Source organism: Heliangelus exortis, chromosome 9 (genome assembly GCF_036169615.1).
Source record: "Heliangelus exortis chromosome 9, bHelExo1.hap1, whole genome shotgun sequence".
NCBI lineage: Eukaryota > Metazoa > Chordata > Aves > Apodiformes > Trochilidae > Heliangelus > Heliangelus exortis.
The window spans coordinates 8,385,872-8,409,687 of NC_092430.1; the positions used below are offsets into that span (position 1 = coordinate 8,385,872).

General features: G+C 40.0%; 1 protein-coding gene across 4 annotated transcripts in view; it reads left to right on the forward strand.

Moving 5' to 3' along the window:
• Window positions 1-534: 534 nt before the first annotated feature.
• CAB39 (calcium binding protein 39) overlaps window positions 535-23,816 on the forward strand; it is a 40,063-nt gene continuing 16,781 nt past the window's right edge. Inside the window, exons 1-3 of one of the 4 annotated variants that reach the window (XM_071751893.1) lie at window positions 552-674; window positions 2,007-2,066; window positions 21,706-21,864. In XM_071751893.1, coding sequence (XP_071607994.1) covers window positions 21,751-21,864 — 114 coding nt within the window. In that variant the 5' untranslated portion in view covers window positions 552-674; window positions 2,007-2,066; window positions 21,706-21,750. Of the gene's footprint in view, window positions 675-893; window positions 1,011-1,060; window positions 1,199-2,006; window positions 2,067-21,705; window positions 21,865-23,816 lie in introns of those variants that run through there. The other 3 variants (XM_071751891.1, XM_071751894.1, XM_071751892.1) reach the window with 3 other exon arrangements.

Genomic DNA, 23,816 nt, shown 5'->3' on the forward strand with positions numbered 1-23,816 from the left:
ATAGGAAAGTAAGAATACTGAAGACTAAGAACATAATAATGACTAGGAGTAGTAACAACTTTTTAAATAAGTAGTAACAACAAATTTTTAAATAATAATAAATTACAAAATTATTAATACCAAATTATAAATGTCAGTAACACAGGACAAGTGCGGAGGGTGCAGCAGGTGGGGACATCCCCCCAGGGCCTCCGGACGCCAGCGCGGGGCGGCCCCGCACCCAGCTGCGGGGTGACATAGTTGACACGGGATAATACGGGTGACACAGGGTGACACGGGGTGACACGCGCCCCCGCGGACTCCCCCCCCCTTCTGTTTCCCCCTCTCCCTCGTCTCCCCCCCCCCCGGCCGCTTGCGCGCGTGCCCGAGGGAGCCGCTTTCGGCCCTCCGCTCCAATAGGGGGCGCTGGCGTGAGGCAGAGGGCGGAAGCGTCGCCTCGCTCCGCCGCTCTCCGCCGCCGCCGCGCTCCGCCGCCGGGCGAGGGAAGGGCCGCTGCGACGCAGCAGTGCGCGGGGCGGGGGGGGGGAGGGGGCCGGGCAAGCCGGGGCTGCGCCTCTGCCTGCAGCTGCCGGAGCCGCGCTGCCAGCAGCCCAAGCCGGGGCCGTGGGGCCGCCAGGGGCAGGCCCCTCCGGACACGCCGCCGAGGAGGTGCCAGGCCGCGCTCCCGCACCCAGGTACGGAGGCGAGATGGCGCGGGGCGGGGGGGCGGGCACGGCGGAGGGTCGGGTCGGGTCCGGGCCCGGGCCCGGCGCGGCGGGTGAGGTGAGAGGAGCGAAGGCCGCCGGGCCGGGCGTGCATTGTCCGCCTCTGCCCCCGGCGCGGGGTCCGGTCGGGCCGGGAGGCGGCGCCGCCGTGGCCGGTGTGTGCGGGGCGGCCTCTCGGGGCACGGCAGGCCCGGAGGCAGCCGGGGAGGGCGGCCGGGCCCAACCGGTGCCCGCCGCGTTCCGGCCGCGTCTCTCCGCTCGGCAGCGGCCGCCGCTGGGAGGGACCGGCCGAGTCCTGCTGGGCGGGTTGGCCTCGGCGGCGGCGCTGCCTGCCCGCAGCCGGCCGGGGGCCCGGGGAGCGGGGCAGCTCCCGGCTGGCGCTGCCCGCAGCGGGGGACCGTGTGTGTGCAGGCCCGGCCCGGTCCGAAGAGAACGGTGCCGAGCTGGTGCGGGCAGCGCCTTTCATCCTGAAGTTCCTCAAGTGCCATAGCCGGGTGACGGAATAATCTGCAGAACTGCGCAGGGTTCACCTCAGCCCGCAGGAACCGAGTCAGTTTGGGCTGGGAGGCGACCGCCGCTGCCCCCGTCACCTCCCGGGCCTGGCGGTGGAGGGGACGGCGTGTCCCCGCGGGGCCGGGGCGGGCAGCCACCTGGGTCAGCCGCTGGTCAGGGCAGCGCCGGTTCGCCTCGCTCCTTTGTTACGTCCTTTAGGAGGTGAACTGGTGGGAGGCGAGGAGCGGGCGCTGCCTTACGCAGTCTTCTCCTTGTCCAGCTCTGAGGCCTCTTCCTACAATTGTTACTCCTGTTGGTAGTCCTGATAGGCCTCTCTGCAGGAATAACTCTATGTGAGGGCTGTTAAGAGCCTCGTTTTTTTGCAAGACACCTCATAGAGAGCAAACACTGCGTTATTCTGTGTTGCTTAAAATAAAAAAAAAGTTTTCCGTTGGTTTTCCTACAGATCTGTGAAGTACTATTAGGATCTATCCAATTTTTTGGTGTGGTTTTGTTTTTAAGAAAATTTAAGTTTCAATAAGTGATTATGTAGGTGCATAGGATTTATTTGAAGCCTATATGCTGTCTTATGAGAATAGTATGATTTAATTTGCATGATGAGTCAATGATTAAATTACATGACCGAGGCTCTTTAGTTTCACTGAGGCTTGGAAGAACAGTTTCAATGTAGATTAGAAATGAGGTTTGATTATAAATGAGCATCAAAATATTCTGAAGTTTTGTGTGTGTGGTTTTTTACACTTACCTTTTTAAACTTGCCTTACTTTTAAACTTAAATTTTCCTTTCAGCAGCATACTTCATCATCAGGAAATGTGTCTTCCTCTTTGATGCAACAAGCTCCTGATATCGTATGTACTGTCAGAGGAAATTTAACATCCTGAGCTTACGCCTTGGCATCTATGCTTTTAAATAATAGATTTTTACTATTCAAAACACTGTGTACCTTTAGTACCTGTTGATGTGGCACATGTTTTTAGCTGCAGAGAACTAGAAGACCAAGAAATATTTCATGAATTAGAATATGGTACCTGTTCTGGGGTCAGAACTAATTGGTGATTTGGTTTTATTTTTTTCAGTTGTCCTGTGTGAATTGGTATCTTATCTGATCTGTAAGTGTGGCATAATGTCCCATGGCACCTTGTCTTGGTAGGATTCCATCTGTTATGGGCTTGCGTTTTACAGTTAGCTTCATGGTTGTTCTGTGAGGTGAGAAACAGTGGAATCAGCCAGCTAGTATACACTTGGCTTAAATTTACTGGTGTTTAAACTGTAACCTTGATAGTTGTGTGGTAAACTTGTTGGGGACTTTCCTTGGTTAGACAGGAAAAGTGCTTTAGTGTGAGAGGAGAGTGTCTCTTCTGGAATTAGGAGGAAGCCAAGTAAAGGTCTTGTAATGTAAGCTTGTAGGTATGGACTAACATACTGTGGGGTATTTGTAAATACTGATAGCACTGGGAGGGTTTCAAGTTGATTGCATTCTCTTAATTTATGTTGATGCAGAGTTCTGAAACTTCCACGTGCTCAGTAGGCATTTAGTGCATGGTTATGGATGGAGGTTTATGAAACAGTCTTTTTTATTTGTATAAATATATGTATCTTTAAAAATAAAAATTCTAAATAGTAGTGCCAGTGAAGTAATATTTTGTGACAATATGTCTTTGAGAGATAGTGATGCTCTTTGGGTATTATCAAGTGCAGACAAATGTGTATTCCCAGCGGGGTGTGATAATCTTAAGAAACTTCACCTCTTGGAATTCCTTGATTGCTTTTATGAAATGTTTATTCAGGAGGGAATGGTATCTATTTTGTATTCTCTTGTGGAAGCTGACATGTTACTCTCTTACTAATTAATGGAGTGTAGTCAAATGAGACCTGATACTGTTGCACAGTGCATGCTGCATTTTTTAGGTTTTTATGGCATTTTTTGGTGAATATTAGAATTACTGACCAGTATCCTCATTTCTGAATCAATTCTGTATCGAGTTTTTACAGATTTTTAAAATGTTTGCAGCCTTAGCTTTTGTGTAAAATCTTTTTGAAAGCATTGATAATCTTTCTAATGCATTTAGGAAGCTTCAGACATGCTAAAATGATGTCTTGTTTTGTGCTGCATGTAGAGCTTGGGAATGGTGCACTAGCAGCTGGAGCTGGTTTGAAGCAGGGGGCAGGAAGGAGCCTAGATGTATGTCCTTTTGAATTCCCTCCTGGCCCTGCTTTGCTGTACTTCTGACACTTAATAAAACTGCTTAATTACAAGAGCAGCTATTAAAGTATGATTACCTTTATCTAATTGGAGGCACCTTGCAGCTTTCAATCAGAAATAAGACTTAACTCATCTGCTTCTTCAAAATGAAAAGTATCGCAGCCGCCTGCAGCCTTGTGAATAATGTGCAAAGCAAAAATATCAGTTGAATTAGGAATATTGTATTTCCTACATCTTACAGTTGAAATTTCGTAAATTCAGCAATTTATGAAATTTAGCAATTTAGCAAAGGAAACAGTGGGCTACGTGCACTTTTACCACTTCTTCTTAGCTGCAAGTTGAAGTTGGGTATTAACCACATTAAACAAAAACCTTTTCAGTTTTTCGTGTATCCTGAGTCACAGTGTTCACTGTACCTGTATTTTTGTAGCTGCAGATGGACCTCAAACAAGATGAAAAATTCCTTTTGCTATTATTGTTCAAGTGCTGTTCTAACAGAAGGACTTTTATAATGCTGCTTCTCTAATTTGTGGTCAAATTTATAGTAGGTATTGGTCTGAATTGTTTGGAAGTTGAGCTCTCATTTCCCTTCTGGGCTCTCCCCTCGTGTTCTCTCAGTATCATGCTTCTTGCAGCACAAGATGTAGAGGTGTGAGCTATGAGGAAACGGAATGTCTTCACTTAGAAGGTGACACTTTATGCTGACATTCCCCTCCCCCCAAGTGCAAACACAAAGGTTAAATTAGGAGATGATGCTGTCTTGAATTATTTTAACGGGCTTGAGCTAGGCTTTTAAATGCACGCTTCACGAGTACCTAAGGCTTAAACTGGTGTCATATGAGTTGGGTCTTTCTTTAGCCTGAGCAGATTTATGGGCTTTCGTTATTCCACCTGATGATAAAATGGCACATTCATTTCTCCATATTTAAATACTCTTTATAATGGATCGAATTCAAGATTGATCCAAATGGGAAGCAGTCAAAATACTTTGTGTTTACAGGGGTAAATGTGGTCATTCCTCAGCAGCCTTCATGGCCTTTTTTTTTCTTTTTTTTTCCCCAGGCATTAATTTAGAAAGGAAGTTGCTTAGGCTTAAATAAACAACTTCAATTTGCTTTCTAACTCCCTTGTTTTTGAGTATTCTAGTTAATACTTCATATAGTCAAATGATCCTCTAAAAGTTCTTGACTGTGGACTTCAAATGCACTACTGCAAATTTTTCTTAAAAAAGCAAATTTTAAGCCTATACACTAGGGCATAAAATTCTATGGGATATAGCTGAATGTTGTAGCTAATTTTCCTGTTTACTGGAAATCTGCTACTTCTAATAAAATACCTAGTTTCTTTCTAAAGATCTGCTTGTTCTTCAGTTCTTCACTCCCCTCCTAGCACTCGGAGAATTCATCACTAAAAGGTTAAGTGTAGAAAGAGAGTTAAAAAATGGAGAGGTTAAAAGTAGTATAGAACTCTAGTATTAGCTTAAGATGTTTTTCCAAGTTCGGAAACCTCCTTGGATGAAGTTACTTAGGACTTACTACTTGGAGATACACTGAAGTGTTAGATGTATACCAGCAAGTGTTTCACAATGAAATGGCTGCATCAGTGAAAAATTGCTGTGTGCTGCTTTTGATCCTAATCCTGCTATGTATTTTAAAAATTATTTTATATTGATAACAAATTAACTTTTATTATTAAAAGAATGCAACTAAAAGTTAAACTGCAAACCCTGTGAGATTTGAAACATGACACTTGAAAAAAAAACTAAGATAGAAATTGGGTGTAAATTAAATTTAATTAATATGTCAGCTTTTCAGGGGCCTGAGTATGTGTGATTGTGAGAGAAGTATTTGTGTTCGGTCGCTCGTGTGTGAAATGTCTCACCTCCTTTGAAGTGATCTGAGTTAAAACATAATAAAATGAAGAGTAGTTCCCAGAAATGTAGAATGCAGAGTCTTATGGCTACTAGAGGTACTCAGGCAGACAACTGACATCTGAAGAAGTATCTTACTGAAAAGTTTTTATTGTTTTATATACTGACATTTAAATGAAACATTTCAGTAAACAGAAATGTGAAGCAAGGTTGTTGAACAGGCGGTTGTGGAAGGCCCCTCTGTCTCACTGTCCAGCTCTTGCCTCTGGTGCCACTTCAGATCCAGGCAGAACCAACTGTACAATTTTCCCCATTTTCTCTGCTCATCTAGGAAGGTTTACCAAGAAATGATACTTTTTTTGTTAAGTCACAGCAACTTCCCAGCTCATCTGCTGAGGAGGGTGCTTTAAAAAGAATCTGTACATCTTGAATTATCAGTAACGTCTTATATGGTTTGGTAGATGTGTGCACTGATAATACACATTCAGAGCATCCTGCTGCAATGGAGTCTCAGATCTTTGAGTAAGCAGTTTCAGGAGGTTTTGGTACAGTTGTAGAAATTATGCAGAAATTACTTGTGTCACTGTATTTTATTTGGGCTATTGTGTGTAATGCATACACTTAGTGCTTTGGCAGGTTTTAGGCCTTTAATATATGTCAGTTGCCAGATGTGTTGTAAGGGTTTGTAAACTTAACCAGCAGATAGCATTGTGACACTACTGGACATTGTGTCTAGACAAAGAAAAAGTGGAAGAAAAATTCAGAGTAGTAAGATTTTAGAAAATGGATGAGGTTTTATTCTACCAAATGAGACCTCAGTGATACAGACATGCACAGAGTGTTTTAAACAGGTGAGCACTGAGGAGTCTCTCCCACACAGTTTATGAATGATCGTTCCTCTAACCTGTAACACCTGCTATTCAAGTCATAAGTTTCTTCTGACCAGAGACTGGATATGAGGGAGAAACTTTACAGGGAAATTTAAAGAGACACTTTGTAGGAGAAAGAGTGGAGGCAGGGTTCTCGATACTAAAGGCTTTATAGATATTCAGTGCTGTATTAGAAAAAAGTTGGAAAAACAAAGTTAATCTCTCAAAAGTTAACAAGTAGTCAGAACCTCACTTTGCTTTTACTGACTTGGTTTTTGATGATGTGATTATTTTCAAATTCTTAGCAGGACTTGTTCAGTCAGCACTTGAGACAAAGCTCTGTGAAGGGACATTCTTCTCATGTACTTAGTCACAATGTAGTACTTGGTCTTTTGCTTTATTGCATAAAACTCAGTTCTCTGAAGACTGGAGGATTTGGGTCTTTGTGGGTTTTTTCTTAGGTTCGCAGATACTAAGGGAAGTGCATTTCACAGTGTTCTTGAGCAGCAGGGTGATTCTCCCCCTTTTTTCTGCTTAAACACAGAGATTTTTTCACCTGTGTTTGAGTGGATGAGGTTCTGCGTGCCAGTGTCTGGTGGAGCACTTGAGGGCTTACACTTCAAAAGCTTTTTTATTTCAGTGGCTTCCATTCATGATGTGAGATTCAGGTGCCTAAACGTAGATTATCTGGTATTATTTTAGATGCTTCAAGGCATCTGTCCAAGGCAGGTAAGAGATACCAGATTTTCTGATGGGGCAGTTGGAAGCTTCCTTGGCTGTTACAATGCATTTGTCATTTAGTCACCTGGAGTGCTGCCATAGTATTAGTTATTAGACTCAGAATCTCCCCTCTCAAAAAGGGACTGTTACTTAAATAGTGGCCACATTAGACCCTTTGTTTATGTGTTTACTAATGAAAAAGTAAGATTCAGGATAAAATTCTGCCGTCTGGGACGGTACTTGGTAGTTTTGACTGAGGGACCTGGTTTTGCTTTCCTTTGCCTTGTTACATGCTTTCTGACCTCAATATCAAATAGGAACAGTTTCTATTGAAAGTTCTTTTTCACAGCCTGGTATTGTTTGTCAGGGGAATGAAAAGGCTTTTCTTAAAAAAAAGTACAGTTGAGAAAAACTAATCAAGATAATTAGAAAATATTAAATCTTGAGGTGTTGGGTGTTGGACATGAGGGCTTAGCTACTTGAACAGGAGAAATTTAACTTGTGTAAAATATGATCTGACAGCAAACCCATGTTCCATCCTGAAGGACCACGTTTGACCCCTTGTCTACAGGCAACAAAGCTTAACACCTTCACACTCCAGTTTCCTTGAGTGTTTCCCACCAGCAACCTGGTGAAAGTGTTTTTCCATGGATTTCACACAAAGGAAGCTTCCGGAAAATATTTTAATTTTTCCTAACAAGTGTTGTTCTGAGTGGGAGAACTTAGATTTGTAATGTCTATGAAAAACAGTTTATTGACTCATCAGTATTGACTAACATGGTTCCGTTTTACATCTATAATCGACATTGGGTAATATTTAAACTCTGCATACTCTCTAGTAGGGTGGAGCTGGAGTAAACATTTTTTTCTGTTAGGAGCTGCACCCATTCACAAAGCATTTTGGGCAGAATCCTGGCATAGCTGTGCAGTCTGGTTGGTATTACTCTTACAATGTGTGTTCCAGTGAGGGGATCAATGTTTTGGGGTCCAAGGGAGCCTCTTTATTTCAGGGTTCTGGAATATTTTCCAGAAAAGGCAGAAAAACTTCAGGCCGTTGGTGTATGATGATAAACTTAGAAATATATTGAAGTTTTAAATTCTGTGGAAGAATTGCATTACAGTTTTCTTAATTCCTTTAACTCGGAAAAAACAAGCTGCCCCCAAACCCCAGCTTTCTAACGGGTGATTGTAGTTATTCCTTCCTAGCTGTATACATACATTTTAATTGACCTTAAAAAGAAATTAACTGCTTAGTGAGCTTTCATTCTTTTTTGGGAACTTATATGTATATATGTGTGTGTGCACATGTATAAATAATTTTCACAGCCATAGAAGCATGGATTTATAGTGTACATCCACCAGAAGACAGATTACATTTTTTCCTTTGAGTTTAACCAGGCAAGGCTTTTGCTTCCCTTAGGAATTGCACTGGTTAAGGTCTCAGCATTGCTGGAGTGGAGTCTGCAGGGTGGTTCTGCTCTCCCTCTGGCACTGGCAGTCACCTCTGGTGTATTATGCAGGTTGAGGGCTTAACAGTATCAAATCTGGGAAGAAATGTCAAATCTGTGTTTTGGAATTAGCCATTGAGCTATTTGGTGAACAAGGAGAAGGACTGTTGTCCAGAATTGCAGAATCCTTCCTCTCTAAATGGGTTATTTTTAACTTTCAAAATTACTTAAAAGTGCTGAAAAGTCTTAGTAGAGCAAAAGTGACTACAGCTTGTTACTTTTGTTTATTATGGTACTCTGACTTTCAGTGTTGTGGATTAATTCCTTTTAAATTTACACCAAAACTGAGAAAATCTAACCTTTCATCAAGTCCCGAAACTAGATGGAACAAGTAAACTAATTTTAAAATGGTTGTGAATGGGAAAATTAAAATCTATATTTTAGGAGTTAAAAAGAAAATGTGGATAGTTTGAAAAGCACGGAAGTATAGAATCTTTCACATTGCTTATGTAAATCTTGTTTACTTGTTGTTCACTTAGTAGTGAAAAAAAGTATTTTAATAGATATTTGAATTCTGTGAAGTCCCTGGGTTTCCTTTTGCATCTAATAGATGGTTAACCAGATTCAGTAATTGTCAGTGCATGCATTTTATTTTTGTTATTTTCAAAAACTTTGAAGTTACTGTTACAGATTACAGAATTTGTCATTACCAATGTACCAATAGTAGATTTTGTCCACAGTCAAACTTTAGGCTACAGTTTTAAATCAGTGTCTTGAAACCATAGCTTACCCACTTGTACTTAAATTTAGTATTTTCTTAATCTTTTGTGGCTGAAAATAGAACTACAGCATAAAAAAGTGTTTTGGGAGAATTATGATTTTTTTTTTGCTTGCCTTCGTAATTAGAGAAAGTCTTTTGGCGTATAAAGTTTGGGGTTTTAAAAACAAAGCTTTTTAATAACTTCAGGGTTTACCAAGACTGAATTTTCGTAGCCTCACATTTTTGTTTTCTAGAGTATTTGGTTGTTCAAGGTCTCATTTGATTGAGCCTCTTGGTGACGTAGAAAGCAATGACATTAGGCTGTTGTAAACTCCTATCAAAGTAATTTTTTATGATCCCTTATTTAAATAAAATTATTGTTCAGCTGGTGCACCAGTTTATAGTTTTAGGTGTTGTGGGTTTTTTGGTGGTTTATTTTGTTTCTTTGGAAGAGAAGGGCTTGAGGAGATACTGATGTAGCTGAAATCATTAATACACAATGTAGGAGTATAAGTATCAGCCCAAATGCAAGCATTTCCACCTAAACTTGGCACCAGCTCTTTACAAGGTCTGCTGTCCTTTGGAATGTGGTTGGGTTTTATTGATTGGCTGCTGGTTTTGGTTTTGGTTTTTTAGTAGCTGCAGAGATGATGTGTATTCCTTGGCTAAACATGTAGAGATTGTACCTTGTGCTGGTGTTCACCTTCCTCTTGGTAGCATTACCCAGTAGTTGCATTAGATGAAAGTTAGGAGCACTTTTTAAGTATTGTGAAACAATTTGATAGTTCCTTTTTCCAGTCCAACCTTTCTTAGCACATCAAATAAGGGAACTGTCCCTCAGATGCTTCGTTTTTTCCACTGGGTTAGCTGGCCTGGTATTAGTCACTTGTTTGTTACAAGCCTCATTTTTCACTCGCTGTCTCTAGCTGGTAGCTCTCAAACGTCTTCAGTTGTGGACTGCTAGGTGTGTGGCAAGAGAGATGCTGACTCCTATATAGAAAGTATCTATAGTGCTGGGTTTAGTTACATTTTGTGAACCCTCTGGACTGTTTTGCCTTGGAAAATGACACCTACAGCAGCTATTGCTAGCTGATTTGAAGTCAAATCAGTTGGGGAGTATTCCTTTTGGAAAGGTATCTTTCTGCTGTGGCATTCCCCCTGTCTCCACTTTTTTAATGCAGAAGTGCTTTTTTCTGAAACTCGTGAGCAACCTGTCTTAGTTCTACCAAGCAGGACCTGTAAAATAATTTGCTCTGTGTTTTGGATGGATTAAACTTAACTCTTGAATTTTTTAAGAGAACCACCTACCCACCTGGCCCAAGGTGGTTGTTTTCTTGTATTCGAAAATACAAGAAAACTCTTGAAGCAGAGAAGTTGTCTTTCTGTGTCTGGAATGGTAACTCAAGTTGTTCCTAGAAGGAGAAGCCAGATGAAATACAGCATGTATGTGTGTATGATGGATCACCACAGGCTTCTGACACCTTATTTCTATTCTTCCATTTGACATACAAGTAACTTGCAGTAACTGAAGGTCTCAGGCAATGGTGGGAGGAAGCTTTCATTGTGGGTTTTGCAGAAATATCTGGCTTTTCAGAGTGTGTAAGCTGACATATTCAGTTCTTAGCTCTTGGGATTGGAATTTTGTGAGTCTAAATTTCTGGGTCTCTCCTCATTTCTCCTGAAGGTCTGTGCCATGGATAGTTCTCCTAACCCAGGTATGCATCATCTCTGCCCTTAAGTGGATCTTTCTGTGCTCTCTGATCTGCAGTGCCCCAGAGGAACATACCTGGCTTGGCACTTGAGGTGCAATGTGGTTTATATATCAGAAACCAAATACATTAGTGACTTGGAAGATTTAGACCAAACATGAGAAGTGATAGGAGAAACAGATGGTTTGAGGGAACTGTGCTAAGGACACTTCTTTTACAACCACTTTAGGTATATTGTGACTGTGAAAATAGTTAGGTGGAGTTTCTGTATCACTAGAGCTGGTTATTTTCTTAGGAAAATGGAGTAAATTATCTTTTAAGGTTTGGTTTTGTTGGCTGTTTTTTTAGTATCATGGCACACAGTTTGATCATCAATTCAGAAATTAGTTCTAGAGTTAGTTGAAAAGGCAGATATTATCGTTGTGTTTTTTCTGTCCTGAACCCATGAAAATTTTGTTCAGGCTAAATTTCAGCCTGCTGCTTCTCAGAAGTTAATTTGTTGCCAGCCCACTGGTGTTCTGGTAGCAATGAGATGCACATCTGAATATCACAGATGTGTTCTAGCCCATAATGTCCATTGAATTTTTTGCCATTTCAAGTGGTGCCTACAGAACTAATTCTTGATCTTGAGTACTTAGAGAAAAAAAGAGAAGCATCTTCTGTCTGGTCTCTGATTGTGCTGGCTCTTTGCTGTTTTCCCATCTGCCACGTTGTCCTTGATAGGGTGTACTTGGGAGAAAACAGGGATTTTCATCTAAGAGATAAACTGGGTGAAAGTTTTATACTAAAAGATACCTTCCCACAGCTTGGAAAAACCAGACACTTGATGATGATATCAATTTTGGTTGGCAGTGTGAAGGGAAGAGGGCTCTGTAGAAGGGTACTTACACCACTAAAGCCCTAGCACAGTTGCAGTTATGGTTAGAGGTTGTTTTTTTAGTAATATAAGCTGTATCTGCACTAGCAGGATTTACCAACAGAGCTGTGTCAGTAAACCCTTTGTATTGTCATGAAAACAGTGGTTTAAAGGTCCGTGGACTATTGAAAAAGTAGTATGATAGCAAGCAGATTTGTTAAATGGAGAATGACCTTATGGCTCAGTCATTACCTGTACATCAGCTGCTAGTACTCGCTAAGAGATAATTTAAGGAAAAAAGCAGAGTAACTTTTCCCCTTTGAATGAGGAGGTACTGAAGTAGAAGGAAAGGATTCAGACAAATGGTGGAGTCATTGATTGCCTGCTCCTGCTTTCTCTCTGACTCAGTATGTAACTCCCATGGGTTATTTGTCAGGAACTCCCTTTCACAGAGGAGATGTCATCACTGAATAATGTGGCAAGTTCTCGGTTTCGTGTAGCAAGAATCAGCTTGGATTATCAGAGTTGATCTCAGAATAATTTACATTTTAATCTTTTTGTCATGCCAGTGTGTCATCTCAATAGATGTAGAAATGGCAGAATTGAGGAGTCATCTGTGATCTCAGGAGTCTGACCAATTGACTCAGCATCTTTTTGCAGTGCAGCTTGCTGCTAATCCCCAAAAGTGAACTGGGAAACATCAATCTGTGCTTGAGCATATGCCACCTCAGCAAGTTTCTGAAGGGCTGGTGGGACTAAGGTGAATTGTGCAGTAGTCTAACATAAATAGTCTTTAGTCGTGAATTCCCAAGATTATTATTTTGGAAAGGAAGCCTTAACAGGTGTAATATGTCAAAGCAGGGTACTGCTGTAGTGTGCTGTATTCTGCCTATGGCAGTGGCCAGTAGCAATCGGCTAAGGGAGGGTGGAGGCCCTTAATACATCTTTCCAGTTCTTAAGTTAGTGTTTTTAGGATGTTTTTGAGCTACATCAGGAGCCTGTTTTATAGCCTTTATTAACTTCATGCTTAAGATATTGTTGTTCCTTAAGTGATCCTGTTTCTTTGGAGGTTATTTTTAATAAAGATTTGGTGTTCTTCAGATAAATTCGATTAAGAGCTCTGAGGTTTGGAACTCTAGATAAACTTAAATCGGACATAAGATGCTTCTTGCAGGTCACAGAATTTGGTCTCCAGAGGAAAAAAGGAACTAAGGGGAAAATGTCAATGTTCTTAACATTATTTTTAAAAGTAATACTGTAACATAGTTATTATTGAAACTATATTTGGTTAAATACTTTACCCTTTTTGAGTTTGTTTTTCCTAGCTTTGTTACTACTACTTATAGAGAATGGCTTTACTGAGTGTAGTTTTTTTGTGTATTGAGGGATTATCCTCTAAAGGAAATTGCACCTTGGATTGTACCTGGAGCAATCCCAGGACTATTCTCACACTTTAATCCTTCTCAGCTTCTCTTGGAAACAAAAGGCCCAAATAGTGCACATGCATTTCTCTATCTTGTGCTAGTACTTAGGATTCTTATCCTCCTTCCTTACCTAATTCATGTTTTGGATAATCTATTTTTCCTGTATTCACTGCACTGGCTTTGAGGTTAAAAAATAAATGCTGATATTGTGGTGCTAGTGGGGTTTCCTGTGCTTCACTTGTGAAGTTTCTGGTATTCCTACTGCTGTCTTTAGTTATGGAGACATGATAACTGTAGACAAAATTGCACTGTGTGAAATTATACCAGAGATGAAGCTGTGGCATACTTTGCCTCCCCTTTTTGCCACTTCACCACTGTCATAATTAGATGAGTATCAAATCTGATGCAAAGAGAACCTCTGGAAGGAAATGGGAATAGTGTAGACCAAGGAATAGAAATGGTTACAGAGAAGACTTGCTTTGCATTTTTGCATCCAAGGTTGGGTAGAATGGCATGTATGTAATTGCAGAGTTTTTTGTCATGTAACAAATATTCTGGGTTTTGTGATGATGTGGTAAAGGCATCTGAGTCAGGGGGAATTGATGTGATGCCAGGTTGTAAGAAAATTATTTGAGCTTCAACCTGGCTAGGTGGGGATATATTGTCTGGCAACTTTTCTTAAAGTTTGAAGTAAGTTCTTTTTTGTGTGTAGTGTGTTAGAGATACAAGTTACTTTTGTAGTGAAACCTGTGATTTATTTTTTTGATATTTACCAAGGAATGGGTGAGGCATCTACATGCTTGTCTGTATACCATATTGCAATATAGCATTAAGTTTTGTGGGGAGATGCATGGGTGGGGTAACTCTAAACAGCACACCAGGGAAAGAAGCTGAGTCATAAGATTTCCTTGAATATGGAGAAAGAGCTGGGATCTTGGATCCTGAGCATTAGTATACAGCAAGCTTTTGTGCTTATGCTGGATCTCTGCAGCTTCTTCAATGCAGCTGCCTTATTTAAAAACAATTTCTGCTTAAGTTTCTGTGAAAAGTTCGTAGCTGTGTATTGAACTGTAATGAAGAAAATAATGTACAAGTCACAAAAGTATATTGTAATTTTAGGAAGCTGCAGTGAGCTCAGAGAGCTTAATGGCAGTGGCTGCCCTTCTCTTCCCCCAGCATGGTGCAGGTGTCTGCTGGTGAAGTAGTCTCTTGAAGAGGAAGAAGGATCAGTAAAGTGATTGAATGGGAAGAGAGAAGCCTGCTTAATTATAGGAATCAGCTGGCATTTGGTGCTAAAGAAACAAGCAGGGCTGTGAAGTGCTGGGGACTTAATTCTTTTTAAATTTCCATAAAGCATTGAAGATGTCTCATGTTACATGTTTCGTATTTACATAGAAATATATTTTCCGCTTTTCCTTTTTTCATGAATTCATCAATATGATCTTTTTTGTTTATTTGTCATCTTTGTTACAGCAGAGAATTTTTCTCTGAAATAAGTTAGGAGTCTTAGGGGATCTTTTTGCATTTTCATCCTTAAGTGGGTCACACTACAAATAATTCTGTGATGCTGAGATGTGGAACGATTTTTGAATCAGAATAACGCTTGTGTACTTCAGTCTTGATGGAATAACTTAGTAGTGAGTTTTAAGGAAGATGCTTGTGTTCAGTGGTGACTAGGACGTGCCAGGAGTGAGGTAAACATGATATTCCTCACAAAATATCACCGCGGATCCAAACTGGTCATTAATTGCCTTAGCCATTTAGTATGTCAAGAGTTTTATTAACTTATAGGTGAGACAGCTGATGCAGCCTTTCTGTTCACATTTTAAAGCTCTCTTGAAAGAAATGTTGAAAAGACACACGGGAGTGTTTAGAAGACAGCATAAATGCCTTTGGGCTGGAATATACTCCTACATTTTGCCAGCTGGTAGTGCCAGTAATTATTATTTACATTAGCTCTTCTGTGAATGACAGGCTTATGCAGGTAAAGCCATGGTTATACTAAATAGTCCACGCTGGAACCCTGAAATAGACTGAGCTGTGGCTTCTGCCTTTTATCAGTCTCATTTCCTCCACAATAGGAAGGTTTTGCCTGTGAGGTTGTATTAATAAATTATGCTATTTAGATATGTATTTTGGTGAGAGTGTTTCAGTTTGTTTAGCTTATCAAAAAGAAAACTGAAAATTTATTTTGGTACGGTGCCAAGGCTGCCAGTGCGTAAACTGCACATCCAGAACCACAGTACCAGAAGATGTCATTAACAACAGCAAGTGAAAAAATGTGTAAGAATGTTTTAATGACAAACGTGAGTGTGAAGTTTAAATAATATACTGAAGGAAATAATGGATGCTACCTTTGGTCAACTATACTTCTGCAATTAGATGTGGTGAATAAAGCCTCTCAGGAAGACATGCCATAGCCAGGAATTTGCAGTGGTAGTTGGGATGCTTCAGAGTGGCACCTGGCTGTAGTTCTGCCTGCCAGCTCCTGCATCTGCCCCTTCTTCTTAATTGTGCTTACAGATAGTGCAGTCAGTAACATAATACAACTAAGCACTCAGGTAACTAGTAAAATTCTGTAATCTTGTACAAGAGGGTTGAATAGCTAATAGGATATCTGCTTCTGGCTTTGAAGTACTTGAATATTCTTTTCCCAAGGAGCATGGTAGCTTGCATAGAAAAATGGTTCTTGGATCAAAGGAATTGCTGTCAGTCTTCCTTCTGGATGCTGGGCATGTCTGAGAGTGAAGCACTGCTTTTAAAAATGCATAGTTTCTTGACACATATCTTGACGTATCTGGTTTTATCATTCCAAATGGTCTTCACAGCAGTGAATTCTAGCTGAACTAACAGCCTCTTCTAACAATAAGACCTGGTGGAAACTGATTTATATCACTGTCCTCAATATTGGCTTAATGATCCTTGTTAATCCAAAGGAGAGACAAGAACAGAGCAGGTTCTGCAGGGAAATCAGTTCTGTCAGGACAAACACAGGCTCAGTGTGTTATATTTTTAATACAAACGTGCCTCTTTAGTAAGATGTGTTTTCTGTAGTAGACTGATAAATTGTCAATTAAAAATCTGTATACAGAATAGACCCAACTGTTCATTGTGAATCAAGCTATCTTGCCTTTGTAGACTCATTAACTTATTTAATTGCATTTGTTTAAGTCAGTCTCTCCTGTTATTAACACTGTTGAAGGTAATTGACACAAGGTATGATTTCAGGAGGAGGATTGCCTGGAGAAGGAAGAGGTGGTATGTCTTCCTCTCCTTCTTCCTCCCTTGGGCTGGCTCTGGCTCACAGCTAAGAGTGCCTTGTACTGGTCTGTCTTAAAAACCTTTCAGAATTTTTTTTTCTTTTTTTTTTTTTTTTTTTTTTTCTTCTTTTTTTTTGTTGTTGATGTTGGTTGGTTTTTTTTGTTTTGTTTATTTGGTTTTGGGCTTTTGTTTTGGGTTTTTGACAAATACCAGAGCACTCAAAACAGCTGATGGTGAGTGACCTTTCCCCTCAGTCCTGCAGTTGAGCTCCAGCCTTACCATGAAGTGCCCCTATGGTGAGGTCATGAGATGAGGGAGCTGACTCACAGCTACTCACCTGTCAAGGGGATGCTTTATGTTCCCCACACTTCTCATTGCTTATTTTCCTTCCTCATGGTAGTTCTCTGATAGAATCAGTTCACAGATGGGTCAGCTGGCCCTGGTGTAAAAGCAGAAGGAATGTGGTGCTGGGAGCAGAGCGGGTATGGGGGCCTCCCTGTTGTCATTGGCCAGCTGTTGGGTTGCCTCATTCATCTTGGGAAACCTTGCTATTAATTATTTGGCTTTGTTAAAATTGTGTTGGATTTTTGTTAATCTTTAGCATTTTTCCTGTGTTCACAGTAACTGGATGTTACAGAGGTGTTTTCAGTAGGATTGAATGATTTTTAATATGTGCAATTGTAGCCAAAAACTGGCTGAAGTTTATTTTCCTCCTCTTTTACTCTGTAGCTTATTAAGAGCAGTCCTCTTAAACTCTTGGTGTGTTAAAGGCAACAAGATCTACCTGGAGACTTAGTATAGGGCAATTTAACTTTGAAGAAGAAGAAGAAGAAGAAGAAATGGAGTCTGGCTGTTTCACAAAATTGGGAATGTAGTTTTTTGGGGTTTTTTTATGTGGTTGAAGTAGCATTTTGCACAGGGGGAAGATGAACATTTGGTCTCCTGAACTGGGATGGTGTTAATTCATTTGATGCATTTTTTATGGGTTATACTTCTAGGAAGAGAAAGAAAATTACAAGTTTTTTATGTTTTACTAATTCATAGTGTGTGACAAGCAGAAAGGCTGAGTTTGCTTTTGTGTCTTTGTGGCTTTACTTATACAGCTCGTGTTCCTTTACCTTCATTATAGCTTGAAAAGCCTGCAACCCTGAGACTTCAGTGTCAGTAATTCCTTTGTCTGTGGAGTAACATTTGACACATGTCACTGCAGTCATGAGCATTACTGTACTGTTTCTTCTGCCAGTATTTTTCTTGCAAATAGTGATACAGGCATCTTAAAATACTCTTTATTTAAGAAACCACACCACCTACTCTTCTGTGGTTAAATAATCAGTATTGATGCTGCAGCACACATTTCTGTTGTTGTATGGGTAGAACATATTCTCATCTTTCAAGTAAGAAAAAGTTAACAATTACAAGAGAGAGCATACTCCAAGCTAGTGAATTTAGACAATTATTAAAAGAGAATTATTTATTGTGCTTTTCTAATTTTGTTTTTGAAGTAATTTTTTGCTACAAGAGTGCTGTCCTCATGGAGAAACACTCCTAAGTGTTACCTGCTGAGAAAAAAAAATCTTAGATATGAAACACAGTAGTTTTAAATAGGACATTAATTTATTGTGTGGTTAATGCAGTGAATAAATAATATAAAGCCTTATATATAAAGCAAACAGTGCAGGGATGCATGCTGCATTGACAGAGCTGGAAATGCTGTGCTATGTCAAACAGTGGGACTACTGTCTCTTGCTATCACAAAAGCCAAAGTGGACCAGTGTGCCCGAGTGTGTGTCAGTCACTCTGTGTTGCTTGTGCTTCAATCTCTGGGTGTTTGGCTGCATGCCATGTTGTTGTTTGACAGTCCATTTGGATTTATAACCTCATTTAAGATTTTTTTAATGTGGCAGCAACACCACTGCTTTTGAGGACCTTAAACTTTGTTAGGTTGGACGTGCTTGAGTGTTGGTGAAGTAAGATGCATGTTGACAAAAGCCAGAGTTTTGTGAAGTCCTGTTCCTTGTTTCTTTTAACCACTGGATAACAGCAGTGAGGTGGCTGGGAAGGTCAGGTGAAGCCAAGCAGCCCAGCAGAGCACAGAGCTGTCCACGTACTTGTTGAAATTTAATTCTTCAAGAGTCCTGTGACCCCTTTCTTAAGCCACAATCTAAGTTTTATCATAAATTTGCAAGACAGCCAGGTGCAGGTAATGAAAAAGTTATCATTTGACATGATGTAAGGTCTGTTTTTATTTAGAGAAAATGTCATTTGATGATGTTTCCTTTTTTTCTCGTTCTGCAGATGTGTGGCTGCATCTCCCACAGATGTTGTCATTGTCTATTGTTTGCACAGTGTTGCTTGGGGTAGTTTTGCTGGGCTGAAAAGGGAACAGCCTGTCTGTGTTCTTCTGACTGCATGAAGTACAGTTCTGAAGGACAAAGGACTGCCACTGCCTTTTTTTCTTTTTTTTTTTCGGCAGGATATGGCACAGGTTGTTCAGTAATAGAGCTTTGCTTCAGGGTTGGTGGGCTCTTCAGTGATGAGGCTTCAGATGATGTTCCTGGCAGTGCCACTGGGTCCCCTCCAGGACTAAAATTGAAACAGCAGAAACAAAGCATTTATGCCATTTTATATAACAAGTGAAATACTTTGAAGCAAAATATCACCTTCAGTAATTTACAATATAGATTTCCTTCTTACTAGTCCTGGCAGTCTTTCCTCATTTTTCTAAGTTGCTTCTGAGAAATTAATACACGAACTTACTTGAATTGGGAAAACATTTAGTACAAATATATGCTAGTGAATTGTTATTAATTATTTTCTATTAGATATGCTGGTACATACAGTAAAAATTACGTGTGACTTGTCTATGCATGTAGGTGTATCTGATTTATGGAGACACTGGTAGCTTTAATGAATAAGTCAAAGTGGTAGACTGTAATTTAAAGAAGAAATTGAGCATTATCTGGATGGCAATCAAGTTTTGCAAATCTAGACATTTGGCAATATAGCCAATTTTTGTCATTCTGTATTTCAATATGTCATCCATGTTATCCATGTAATATAGTTTAGAAGTAACATAATTGTCATCCAAAAAATGTCTGTGGGGAGACTTTTCCTTGGTTTTGGTTTTTTTTGTATATTGTAATATGTAATACCATATTTTGTTATTTCATATTTTTTTTTATTCTCTCAAAGAAGTGTTTTGATTCCTACTCGACTTCACTCTTGTTTTAACACTTTTTTTTTATTGAATCATGCTCTTTTACATGGGCATAGCCATCTTCCAGAGTGCATACGCTGAGTAGTTGTTAAATACCATTATTATCAGTATTGATGTGCAAGCATGAAAGAATCCATCTTTGTTTTCAGGGCTCCCCTTAGTGTGGCAGGGGTAGTAATCAATGGGAGACATAAAGAGAACATTTCAAATGACCCTATGATGCTCAAGGTATATCATCTATGTTGTGGGGAGATTGTATATATTTTCACACCTGTCTCTTCATAGAAAAAAAAAATCCCCTGTAAAAATACTGCAGATTCATTATATATTAAGTGCTATTATGTTTTCATTAAGTAACAATGCATAGTCATGCTTTTCTTAAAGGTAGTTTTCCACTACTTGTGACAAAGTCGAGGTGTAGAATTCTCTTGCCTAAGGTTGGGGTACCAGTTCTGCCTTTGTAATTTCAGCGTTACAGCCTCATCTTTGTGCAGATAATGAACGAGAGATTGTTGGAATGAGAGAGCTACTACGCTGCAAGATAAAAGCAACAGACAGTCCTTGTCATCTGGTAAAGAATGGAAATGGCTGGTGGAAGCTTTTGTTTCAGCCTTCACCCTGATACTTCTATCTGAAAATAATCTGATTAAAAACTACCTACCTTATGATTTTTATGAGCTGTTTTAGGTCAGTTGCAGGCATAGAACAGCAAAGCTGTGATCCCTGCAGCTGGCTACCTGAAATACCTATTTATGGTATTTATGGTTTTCTTGGCTAAAGATCTGAGGGCCTCTGTTCTCCACCTGTAACCTTGGGCCAACTTGTGTTAAAATAAAATTAGCATCAATTTGGTATTTTTAAAATTTGACAAAAACATGATTGAATAAGATCATGATTAACTTTTTGGAGTTCATGGTGAACGAGCCAGTATTTTAATCAGGGATCTAAGTGCATGGTATTAGATAAGAAATGTTAAATGTGTACTGGTTATGGTTGACTTGTTACTAACTTCAGGGACATTGTATGGAGGTAAAAGTCACTGACTTTCAGGGTAATATCCCGTCTTTGTAATGACAATGTAATCTTTGCTCTGTCAGCTTCAGCTGTCTTTTGTGTCTAGCAGAAGTAGCACCATCAGCATTTTTAATGCAGGATTTCCTGTTGTGTTTTTTTGTGTGTGTGTGTCTCGAGTTCTAGAAGTATGGAATTCACATGCAAGAAGTTTTAATTTTTTGTTTAAGTGGAGGTGTATGTTTTTAGTAAGAAGAGCTTTTGTATAGTCATTTGTACTGGTAATACTTTTCTATTTTGTGCACAGAAGTGAATATACATATTTGTGTGTGTGTAAAAGCAAATATATGTAAATGTATAGGGGAATGAATGATGTATTTTGATTCAAGAGCCAAGTGTTTTTAGAGAAGGAAAATTGCTCCAGTAAGACAAGTTTCGTATTTTTGAAACAGATGTGTATCAGGTGTTTGGTTGTAATGTTTTCAGGTGTCATATTTACTTAATTATCAAGTGTCCCTGTTATGACAAATTATGTTTCCCATAAAATGAGTGGGGGTGAGACTGCATTTCAGTATGAATTAACAAACACTAGTGTTGGTGTGAAAAAGCCAGGACATCCCATGTGAGAATAAGCTGCTGGCTGTACCTCATCTACATTGTGTTCATAGTTCCTGCACTAAGGTGCAGACTTTGAGGTCTACTTTGCATCTGTTGTGGAATAAATATGGGTCAGAGATGTACCTGGACAGTCATGGCAGAGCAACTGAGACGTGATGGTTTGTGTGTCAAAGACCCAATATAAGAAGGCATTTTGCTTGACAGCATTAATTGGAATCATTTATCCTTGTTGGTCTGGCCTGAATGTGGCATTTGTACAGTATGTGACTTTGGATATAATTAATGTACTCTTTAATTTGTTCCTGTAGTGTAAGATAACAATCTTAATGTGAGTTCTTAGATTCTGAATCTTGTGCTTTAAAAGAATCTGAAACACAAGCATATAGGCCTGTCATGGCAAGCTGTGAAAGGGGGTCGTTCCCCATACAAATAACTTTGCAACTCTGTCTTGATTTCATGGGTTTATTATACTGACTTCATGTTTCTGGTTTTTATGTGCTTTTTTTCTTTTCCTTTTCCAGGTGAAGCAGGAGCTGTTGTAGAAGGAAAACGTGTGGCTTGCAACCATGCCATTCCCCTTTGGCAAGTCCCATAAGTCTCCTGCAGACATAGTGAAGAACCTGAAGGAGAGTATGGCAGTTCTAGAAAAGCAAGATATCTCTGACAAAAAGGCAGAAAAGGTACAGTTGGGATTTTACAATTGCTAAATTGTGCATTACTGGTGTTCTGGTACTTGAGTCCACCATGGTGGCTTTACCTACCACGCAGTTGTTTTGTTTGTGCTTGTCCATGCAAATGTTTACAGAGGAGAATGGCTTTGGTACTGAAACCAAGGAAATTGGTGTCTCCATGGATGTCAGTAGAGGATATACTTTTACCTTTCCTTCAGCCCACAGGGAGACATGGTGAAAAGTTCTTGCACTAGTACAGTTTCTTTGAGGTAGGATGGTTTGCTACCTCAAGATCTGTACCTGTCTTCCAGGATTGGTACCTTGTGACAGTCATTTACCAGTAGTCGTGAGAGCTTTACTGAAAATTACCTTCAGGTTCAGTCTGTGCAGCTGCATCCCACCTAGTGACTCATGTGGCAGGAGTTTTTACTGTTTAGATTAATTTTTTTTCTCAAACTCAGCACAAGAGCATAGATTTCAATACTTCGAAATAATAATAAAAAAAATCAAGCCAGAATCCACCCAGAAAACTAAGCAAACAAAACATCATCTTCTCCAGTCTACCAGTTTTTGAAGCAGGCTGTGAGACTCTCCTTGGATCCCCGGCTGAAGTTGCTTTAACTGTTCTGTGTCACTCTTGGCATCCTTACGTGTAGAAGTTAATCAATTTTTATGTTCCCCAGTATTTTTCAGCTGTGTGGCCAGCTTCTTTACATCTAGGTTCACCTAGATTTGCCACTAATACTTGAAGTGCAGGAGAATCTGGGTCTTAACTGAATTGCCATCTTTATCCTGGTACTCTTTAATCAACACGTTCTGCCCCAATGCCAGCATGTGGTATGTTCCAGGTCTCTTGCAGTGTACCATAGTATTTTTCCCTGATGTTTTTTTTTCCTTTTGCTTGAGCTAGTGTTATGCAGGCCTGTGTGGAGGCTGGGAGGATTTTAATTTGCTGCTGCTTTTCTGCTTTAATAAAGACATCTGTCAGGAGAGGAGAGGTAGATGCATTCTGAAGAGTCTGTGATGACACAGGGCGCTGCCTCCTTCATCTCAGCCTCGTTATTAGTTCCTGGAGAACTGGCTTGATCTTAAAATCTGTGCTCTTTTGTGTCATCTTTTTCTTTTTGCTTGGACCTCTAATGGGGAACAGGCCAGCTTCATTCCTTTGTGCATAGCTATGCAGTGCATCACATGCCTGTGTTCTTGATGCTGCAGCTGAAGATTATTATGTACCATTTGCTTCTTGCTGGCCTTTAATCCTATACTTCCAACTTCTTTTAAGGCCTCATTTATGTGAGTCTGCTGCTCTGACAAGAAATAAAATGCTAATAAATGTGGAGTTGTATTTTCTGCGTCATATAGAAAGCAACACGTGCTGTTTGAAGCAGAGAAGACAACAACCCATATTCACTATGTTAAACATGAGAAGAGTTAAATACTAACAGTCACAAGACTGATATGGTAGTGCTGGTCTCTGTCATCCTTTTTACTCACAAAAGAGACCAGTGGATGAATTTGAACATTTGTAACACTTGTGTCTTCATCTTCATACAGAGATTCTTCAGGAAATAGTTTTTTCATTGACAATCCAGGACTCCCATGAAGGTGACTGTGGTTGTAGCAGTTTATCTCGGGTTCTCAGATCGTTTGCTGGTTTTGTAGAAAAAACTCCTCAATATCTTATGGACCACTAATCACATGTTTGAGGGTACAGCTCTCAATAAACACCCTGAGTTTGTGCCCTCTTCCTGTCCAGTCAATTAGAAATGACTGGAGTAACTTTGGAGTTAATAGACTAGACAACATAGGTCTGAGAAGCAGCCATTATTAAAAAGGAAGAAAAATTTCTATGTGCCCATATCTGAATATTTAGGCATCTTTTTTTTCTTTCACTACCTCTTTTATTATTATACATCCTTTCTGCAGTGTAACTTCCCAGACTCCTTTGGTGAAGAATGCTG